We start from the raw sequence: 9,253 nt of genomic DNA on the forward strand, positions 1-9,253 counted from the left end.
ATATGTGTAGAGGGCTATCACTCAGTGGAAGTTAAGTAACATATATCAAGTAAAATATGGTTGCTAAGAAGCACGGAAGAATAAGTTACAAAGATTCCCGAATGTTAACATAGACTGAACTGTTTGGTGAACTAAGATAAGGAAGACAAATAGATGGTCATTTTCATGTGCGTCAGTGTGAATGTTTAACGACTTGGTCAGGTGATCAATTGCCTACAAAATATTCTATAACCAACCAAAGGATATTGCTTTTTTATAATGCCTAGAATCTAAGTGCGTGTACCACAGCTTCACTCATCCCTCCACGCCATCCAAAGATGACAACAAAGATGCTATATGTTGCAATGGTTTATTTCTTTGGTATTCTATGAGTGATTCAAATTTAACTTAGAACATGGGAGTACGGAATGAGCTTCGTTGGATTGGAGAAAAATGGCCTCTTTTCCAAGTATACAAAATAGGGATACGTTGATATAAAAGAAGGGGAGAAAATGTTGCCGCCCATGATCGAGAAAAATAGGGATACGTTGATACAAAAAGAGCCAAAATTTGTTGCTGCCCAGGATCGAACTGGAGACCTTCAGTGTGTAAGACTGACGTGATAACCACTACACCACAGCAACTGTTGTTAACAAATAACCGATTTATATTAAAAGTTAACATATTTGTTGTCCTTTTTCCAGAATTCACATGCACCGATCCACGCAGAATCGCCTTCGAAGTATCGCATTTTGTATTGTAGGGTTCCGGAAGATGCTACACACTTTGTTCCCTTCGGCTTAAGAGGGGCATCTTCAACATTTATACATAATAATACTAGTTTTTTGTTTGAACTTCGATAATAATACTAGTTGTTAGTAGTAAATTAGCCACATAAGACACATAATGATATGGCAAGAAAATAAATAAAGAGAGAAAGAGTAGAGAAGCTAATAATCCTGGCCGAAGTCTCAAGATGCAAAAGGAGAGCAAACTTATAGCTTCCCTCACCTCCTACCGAACAATTTAGACACGTTTCATTAGAGTTGTACTCCCTCCGTTCCGAATTACTTGTCTTGGATTTGTCTAGATATGGATGTATCTAGACTTATTTTAGTGCTAGATACCTCCGTATCTAGACAAATCTAAGACAAGTAATTCGGAACAGGGGAGTATATGATAGGTTGTTGGTTAATTATATGGATAGTTGTATACTTACAGAATAACACAAACTACTAACGATGCTCTGAGCCTTCAGACGGATTTCTCGGGCACCCTTGTTGGATTACTAGGTGGATTGCATGGGAATGATTCCTTCATTGGCTGCCTTACACATACATGCCCTGGAAGACTTGAACTCCTTCCACCATGGACATGGTTGAATCTTTCTGACGGTCGTTCGAATTTGTTTCAAAACTAGCGTGAACTACTCGAGTGCAGAAGGCCGAATTACAAACTCACAGCAGATACAAACAGTGACTATGTGCATCTCCACAATAACGGCATCCAGATCTTACAGCTTCGAGCCTGAGATCCAAAGACATCTCTGAACAAAATAAAGGCCATGTCGAATTGTAGCTTACAACTATGAGCTATAGTACAAGGATTGTACATCCAGGAGGCAAGAAAACTAGTATAGGTATTACAAAAAACTTCCCTATAATCGGTGCGACAATCATCTTGTCCACAACCCAGGTTTCATCTGGATTGACTGGCACTAGGTCACTCGCTGTCTGTAAGGTGTATCCATGCATCGGGTATAGAAGAACAACGAGAATTGAAACTGAGCATTCCATAGAGTCAGGTGGGCTGTCTGCAAACAGAAAAGAAAAAAAACAATTTAGGCCTTACAATAAAGCAGATAATACAATCAACATTGGCACAGAAATAACAAACTAAAATCAATATAATAGCCAGCAAATATAGATCCCAGAAATATAGTGATGCCAGAAAACAACTTCTGGGGCATTTTCAATATGCTCACTGTGAATTGTGATCCACCTTCCTGGAAAAGTCTCTGCTTAATAGGGATTTGGCTTATCTCTTTGGTAGATCTAGAAATAAAATGAGCTCATATATTCCCAACGATGCTATCCTGCAACTCAATCAGTGCACAGATGAGCTTGGTAACTTACAACTTATGAGATGTTCCAACTTCTGAATTTGCAAATTCCACGACGTCCTTGGTCAAATGAGGTGCGAATAGATTCCACCATATAGGATACAGAGGGAGACTCCAATAGCTCAATTTCCCGTTCCTGTTATTATGGAATGGTATAAATGCACGGAAGAAAGAAAATGCAACTATGCAAGTAACACAGAAAAAAAGAACAACCGTGCTTACCAGTTCAGCGAGTCGGTCTTCAAAGTTACTCTGGGAACTACTGGCTGGCATAAATACTTTCCTATATGCTTTCCTTAGGCTCCGTACCTTTGATGTTATGAAGAATCCATAACAATCTTATGAGAGAAAGATAATTTACTTGAGTGCAAACATTTAGCTAGTAGTGTTTAGGAACTAAAATCAAACCCTCCAGGAGTCCTTAAGAAAATGGTGCAGAAAGTAACGACAGTTCATGCTTATGGTGGTAGTTTAAAAAATAAATCCTACACCCTTTGTTTATGAATGCTTGGCACTTTTGACTAAGATTTCTGTGTAGAGAAATACATGATAGTCTCCGCTTCCTAATGCATGTATGGCCTAATGACCTATACAACTCTACTCATGGCCCTCTGCTTGCATTGCCTCATTGCTCCTATTTAGAAATATTATTATGGAAGGACATTCTAACCATGTATACCTAAATTGTGATTGCTTAGTATGTGTGACCTTGTAAATATGCTAAGTATTCAAGAACAGACGTACTAGTAATGATGATTTTCACATCATAATTCTTCGTGACTACTAGCAAAATCTATGACTAGTTTTAATGGGTGAAATTATCAGATGATGCATATGTCACAAAAAATATCCTCCCAGTAACGCATTGAAATAGTTTACTGTGAATTCGCAATAAATGGCATCATATGTCTATACACTTACCCATATCAGTAAATGGGAGATGAGAAGTGACTAGTACTATTCTAGGTACTCTCTTTGATTCAAGTATCAAACGACGAAAGACAAGCACTGCAGGTGATATCAATAAGGGCTCTAAATTTTAGTAATATGAGCAAACCTCTTGGTCTGAGAAACCGTTGCGCCTGAGACCTTCAAGATTCAGACCACGAAGCTCTGCTCTATCACCTGCAACCATCGTGTATCTTGGAACATCTTGTGCAACCTGATTTAAAGAGAAATGAATGAATCCATAATCAACAGACAAAATATTCAAAGTTTAAACATTGTGAATTGCTTACAACTTAAAGGTGGTGGTAACAACAGTTCTAAGGCCGTTTAATTATTAGGGTTGCTCTCTACATAAAGCAGAATAGGTGCATCAATTCCAATTAAGCAATGAGCTAATCAAATATCCAGAAATCCACAGAGCCCCACTTCCACCTCAGCGATTAGGCCCTGCTGGCAGATAGATGAGGTTGTATCACGCTAAATGACATTTGACATGAGTGCCTCCATGCAGAAATAATACTCCCTCCGTTCCCAAATAGAAGTCTTTCTAGAGATTCCAACAAGTGACTACATACGGAATAAAATGAGTGAATCTACACTCTAAAATATGTCTACATACATCCATATGTTGTTGTCCATTTGAAATGTCTAAAAAGACTTATATTTAGGAACGGAGGGAGTACTTCATAATTTTGTATGATCATGCACCTGTGCCTAGAAAAGCAACATCAGGTAAAGTGTACCATGTACACTGATTCTCTGACTTTAGCTCGCATATCTCGTTTTCTATTTACTATTTGCATTATCTATTAGCACAATTTGGCCGTGGGTAATGGAGAGAGTACTGATCAACAACTAAACCACATGACCTCGATATGAACTCTTTCCATAAGAATTATTCCAATACAAGGGAACACCTAAAGCACATGAATATTTATACTTTGCAGACCAAACATACCACAGAGCCTCCGCCTAGAAATGAGAATGATCCAATGTGACAAAATTGATGGACAACGACAGCCCCAGCAGTATGAGTGCAGTCCTGAAACAATAAAATCTTAACGATGCAGAAATGGGCTCTCGACTAAGAAAATGTGGAGGTTATCACAGTAAAATGATTACTCACTTCAACAATAACATGGCCACCAAATAGAGTATTATTAGCAAAGATGTTATTGCTGCCAATCTTGCAGTCATGTGCTACATGGCAGGACCCCATTATGAGATTATTGTCACCAATAACCTATAAAAAAATGCTTGCTCGTAAAAAGGGAGAAATGAGCTCAGCAAATATATTTGAATCATAGGGAACCTGAATACCGTGCAGTCACAAGGTTTAGAAGATCGGTGAATAGAGCAGTACTCTCTGATCTCATTGTTGTTACCAATGCGTAGAAAGCATTCATCTCCTGGCTGAACAGGAGGAGAAGGGCGTTAATGTTCTGCACAAAGCATAAGATTTCAAGTAACCAAATGAAATGCTCGTCATTCTGAATGTAAGTGTTTGTGTGTCAGCAAAAAAATGATTGACAAACAATAAGCACAAAAGTAGTTGTCTTGAATAAGATTGCATGAACGGGAAACGCTAATCATACACTGCTCTATGTGACATCATTACACCAAAGTCAAGTTACTGCTAACCTTATATTTGAGATCTTGGCACTTAACACCAACCACAGCATAGTTCCCAATTACATTATTTTCCCCAATAATTGTTCGTCCAGGTAGATCTGCACCAAGAATAGCACCACTGCCAGAAACTAAATTCCACAGTATGAATAGGGGTAAAAGTATGTTACTGATATAGTGATATGTCATATTTTCACATATCATCGAATTTGCAACATGGACTATCCTGGAACTTTGCAAATTTCAGACTTGAGTGCTGCTGGCTATGGCGTAACTGTTGACAAAAAACTAAGTGCTTCATATGGTGAGAACATTCCTTTTCTAAACTAATAAACCCTGATCAAGAACCTAAAAAGAGATGTGAAGTACATCTCTTTCTTTTGGAGAAAAACAGTACAGAGAGACGGCAGGTCTTGAGATTGGGTGTGAGCTGGTTCCACCACAAGAAACCTAACCATCTAAGCTATGCTTAGTTTGCAGATGTGATGTGAAGTATTTCTGAATCCCTACTGAAACAATATACAACCAGAGTACCAGTAGTCCAGTACCGACCTCCACCAGCACCTAGTGATGTTATTCAAGTCATGGCCACAGCAACGTAAACTTACTTTTGCTTGTACTTTATCTTGGAACAAACTTACAGGTTCTTTCTCGCGTCTATTTCTAGTTTCATGCCAATTTGAATTTTCAAATCATACAATGCAAGCCTTTATGTATTACCAAAAGAGAGAAAAGCCGGAACAGAAAATAGGGAGAGATGTCATCATACGTGTGAACAACACATCCTTCTCCTAGCTCGGTGTGTCCCGTGACATGACTCCCTGTATGTAACTGACAAGCATCACCGATCCTCGCTGAAGCCCCCACGGTGCAAAATGGGCCTATTGTGACACCCTACAAAATAGTTCAGAGCACATAAAAAACACTGATTTTCTACCATACAACTCCAAACTAGAGAATGCATGCCAACAGCCTGAAGATCCCAGAGGGCAGCATATTTCCACAGAAACAGAAAGTAATTATGGAGCACTGAATTCAGAAGGCACAGGTAAACACGAGTGCCGCATGGGCCAGATCCAACAGCCCAGGCACGCCGGCTCCATGGGTGGGATGGTCGGAGAGTAATACTGAAGTAAGTAATGCGTGCACCACTACGAGTATCCAGAAACTCAGTCAGCCATCCCCGAAGCAAAAGCTGCGAGAGATGGGAGGGAGCGATCGGTGAGTGCGTGTGTGTGCCGTGTGCGTGTATGGAGCGCAGGCGGGAGTCTTCACCTGGCCGATGGCGGCGTCGGGGTGGACGACGGCGGCGGGGTGGATGAAGCTCGTGGACGCATCCCTCGCCGATCCCTCCGAGGCACCTGCGGGCCGCCGGGCATGGGAGGCAATCCCGCATGAGTGAGGGTGACGCTAATGGAGATTAGTTAGGATACGATGAGAAGAGGGGGAGAGCGCGCGTACTTGCTTGGAGATGGCGCGAGGCGATGAGGAGACGGGGGGAAAGGAGGCGGCCGGCGGCGCGAGAGGCGGCGGCGGCGGCCATGGAGGGGGAAAGGGGCAGGTGGACCGCTGTGAATGAGGTCAGCCAGGGTTACGGGTACCCGCTGCTCCGATGCTGCCTGTGTGCGTCTATCAGCGTCAGCATTCCAGCGGTACAGCCGCAGCCGCACGCCCGCTGCCAAGACACACGCGGCAGTCCCGCGGCCTGCTCTTCGGCGACAGCAGCCGATCTTTGCCGCAATTTACACATACCGTAGTCTCTTTTTCTTTTCTTTTTGAACTTATTACACATACCGTAGTTTGCTCAGGTTATGTACACGACCTTGGAGCTCCAGGATCATCTCGACCAAAACATATAGCTAAAGAATCGTACGATTTGACTGTGTACACGGTTCGCTTTTCTTTCCTCCGAAGAAAAGAAAAGGCGGCTCGCGGACGTCTTAGCCGTATGGGGTTTTGCCTTTCGTTCAACGCAATAATCTCATTTTTGGCGAGCCACTTTAGATGTCTACAAAACTATATATCAGTAATGGAGCCGCATCGAGCTTAGGCGTGGAGGTGATTTGTCATTTTTTTTTCTTTGATGACCGTTGTGGTGGTGCCAGAGGCAGATGACGAATGTCGGTGTAAAGCTCGGAGGATTGTTCATTCTTTTTTGTAATTTTACTTCTTAGCTAGTGTTCATTTGTGCAAAGACTATCTTTCGACTTTCTTTTCAGTTTTCCCACGTCGATATATGCGTGAGTTGTACCATGGTCCTTATGATATAAATGAGACACATATTACTATGAAAAAAACATAGCTAAAAGAGAAAAAATTCACTTAGGTCACTAAACTTGAGCCTGATGACACATTAGTACCACTATTTCAAAATACCCAAACTACGGTCCAAATAGTTGCGCTAGGGGTTCACTTTGGTTCATGTATATGATTTTATATACGTATTTGCTGACTTGGCCGCCAGCTCGCTTTGACCGCCACCTGGTCGTGCCTTCGGTGAATACTAGTCCATCCAAGGGGTTTTTTTGCATCCCGGCGAGGATATCGGAGCTGAAGCATCCGTTGAACCAGCAGACCTTGTACGCGGCGACGTGTGCGCCGGAAGCCACGCCGCGCGCCTCCCCAGCCCCGGCGCCGAGAACACTGGCTCCGGCCACAGCGGCCCCCACGGCCGTCGACGCCATGTTAGTCCCGTGCCCGTGCGCGTCCCGCGGCGAAGCGTACTCCCGCGCGCGCTGCGGCGTCCAACGGGTCTGTCGGGTAGTTGGCGCGGTGGCCTTGGAGTAGAACCGCACGCCGACGAGCTTCTAGTTGCAGTTCGTCGCATTGAACCGCTCCCCGGTCTAGCACACGCCCGGCCACCGATCCGGCACCGGCGGCATCCCGCGGTCGTCGAAGCTTGGGCTCTCCGGCCACACGCCAGTGTCGAGCACCCCGACGACCACACCGCGGCCATACCGCGCGCGTGCCCACGCCTCGGTCGGGCACACGTTAAGGCTGAGGAACCGGTACGAGTACGTGGTGTGCAGCTCGACCCGGCGGTCCTCGCGCACCGACGCGACGCCCTGCAGCGCCCGCAGAGCTGCCGCTTCGCCGACCGTGAGCCGCGCCGCAAAGCCGTCGAACACGGTGTGGTAAGAGTACAACAGCCTTGACGACGGCTTCCACTGGCGCTTTGCATCTTGCTCCACTGAGGAAGGCAAGGATTTGACGATGAAGGCGAGGTGCCAGTCGTGCTCGAAGATCCGCGTGGGTGCAGCTGGACAATGTAGGTCCGCAGAGCCTCCTCCTGATCCGCGGCGGTGCCATGAAGAAACACCAACGAGGAGGAGAGGAAGAGGAACACCGCGTGGGAGGCGAACAGGTGGAGGAAACCCATGGCTGCCTTGCTAAGCAATCGAGCAGTTGTTCGCTTTGGTTTGCGACGGTGAGGTGGGAGATGGAGAGGTGGGTGGGAGATCGAATTTCGCGGACGACGATGACGTGGCTGGGCGAGCGTGTCTGTCCTGAGAGACGACGCTTCCTCTGGCAGGCGGAGGCGGGGCCGTGAGCAAGAGGCACAGCACATTAGGTGGAATGGAAGACGCCAAGGAGGAGGAGCGAGCAGCAGTGGAACGCAGTGATGGCTCGCTCGCACAGCCTGCTTTGCCGACCTAGGCGCGCACTGGAGGGAGTAATGGCAGGCAGGGCCGTCCGGGCTCCGGCCGCTAGTCACCCGATGGAGCTCTGAGGCTGGCCATAGTGGGAGTAACATAGGTAGTAACATAGATGCCACATAAGCAAAATTGGTGATGTGGCAAGTAGTTAATGAGGAGAGAGGCAAATAGAGTAACATAATATGTTACCATCACATAGCGGTTTCCAATGCATAATGAGTCTACAAAGTAATAAATGAAGGCAACTATGTTACCACACCTATGACACTACCCACTATGAAGGTAGTAACATAGACTAGTAACATATGTATGTTACTAGTCTAAGTTACTCTCCACTATGACCAGCCTGACTGACGCTGGGTCCCTTAATGGCGCAAACACGGGTAGAGAGAGAGGAGGAAGACTGAGGGAGGAGGAGCGTATCTGCCTCGTGCGTGCCATTTATGATGCCTGCTGCCTTCTTGCTTCTGTTGCACTCCAGGCGGCGGAACAAGGAGGACCGGGGGCGGCACCGAGTTGAGCAGGAGGCGCCGAGTTGGACCGGGGCTGGTTTAATGGTCATGCTGTTTTTGCAAAAAAAAAAACCTGGACGGACTAGTATTCACCGAAGGCATGACCAGGTGGCGGTTAAAGTGAGATGGCGGCCGCTGACTCGGCCAAGTCAGCAAATACATACACAAAATCGTATACATGGATCAAAGTGAACCCCTAGCGTAAGTACTTGAACCGTATTTCGGGTATTTTGAAGTAGTGGTTCAAATGTGTCACCCGGCTCAAATTTAGTGACGTAGAGTGAATTTTTCTCTAGCTAAAACCCCAAAACAGAACTTTTGGGTCTTTTTAACACAAGGAGTGGACCCACAGCAGACCAAAATATGCATACCAAAAGTGTAGAATGTAGAGGGGCGTTGAACTTGTC

The 9,253-nt window shown here is 45.1% G+C and overlaps 1 protein-coding gene and 1 non-coding gene across 4 annotated transcripts; both read right to left on the reverse strand.

The window, feature by feature from the left end:
* Window positions 1-550: 550 nt before the first annotated feature.
* Window positions 551-623, reverse strand: TRNAV-UAC (transfer RNA valine (anticodon UAC)). The gene has a single exon. It is a non-coding gene; the product is annotated as a tRNA-Val (tRNA).
* An 838-nt stretch (window positions 624-1,461) lies between these two features.
* LOC123062032 (probable acyl-[acyl-carrier-protein]--UDP-N-acetylglucosamine O-acyltransferase, mitochondrial) lies at window positions 1,462-6,341 on the reverse strand. 3 transcript variants are annotated; one of them, XR_006429471.1, is made up of 11 exons: window positions 6,140-6,341; window positions 5,954-6,039; window positions 5,448-5,572; window positions 4,691-4,799; window positions 4,370-4,462; window positions 4,176-4,292; window positions 4,008-4,091; window positions 3,159-3,263; window positions 2,324-2,439; window positions 2,115-2,237; window positions 1,462-1,792 (listed from the first exon to the last, which is right to left on the reverse strand). XR_006429471.1 is itself a non-coding variant. In XM_044485335.1 (11 exons), exons 1-10 carry the CDS (start codon window positions 6,219-6,221, stop codon window positions 2,118-2,120), a joined length of 1,008 nt encoding a protein of 335 aa, XP_044341270.1. In that variant the 5' UTR covers window positions 6,222-6,340; the 3' UTR covers window positions 1,462-1,792; window positions 2,115-2,117. The 3 variants fall into 3 exon arrangements, 2 of the variants coding, with proteins under 2 accessions (XP_044341270.1, XP_044341271.1); XM_044485335.1 differs by having other exon boundaries at window positions 2,324-2,410; window positions 6,140-6,340; XM_044485336.1 differs by lacking the exon at window positions 1,462-1,792 and adding an exon at window positions 1,871-1,984 and having other exon boundaries at window positions 2,324-2,410; window positions 6,140-6,340.
* Between the last annotated feature and the right edge of the window lie 2,912 nt (window positions 6,342-9,253).

Source organism: Triticum aestivum, chromosome 3A (genome assembly GCF_018294505.1).
Source record: "Triticum aestivum cultivar Chinese Spring chromosome 3A, IWGSC CS RefSeq v2.1, whole genome shotgun sequence".
NCBI lineage: Eukaryota > Viridiplantae > Streptophyta > Magnoliopsida > Poales > Poaceae > Triticum > Triticum aestivum.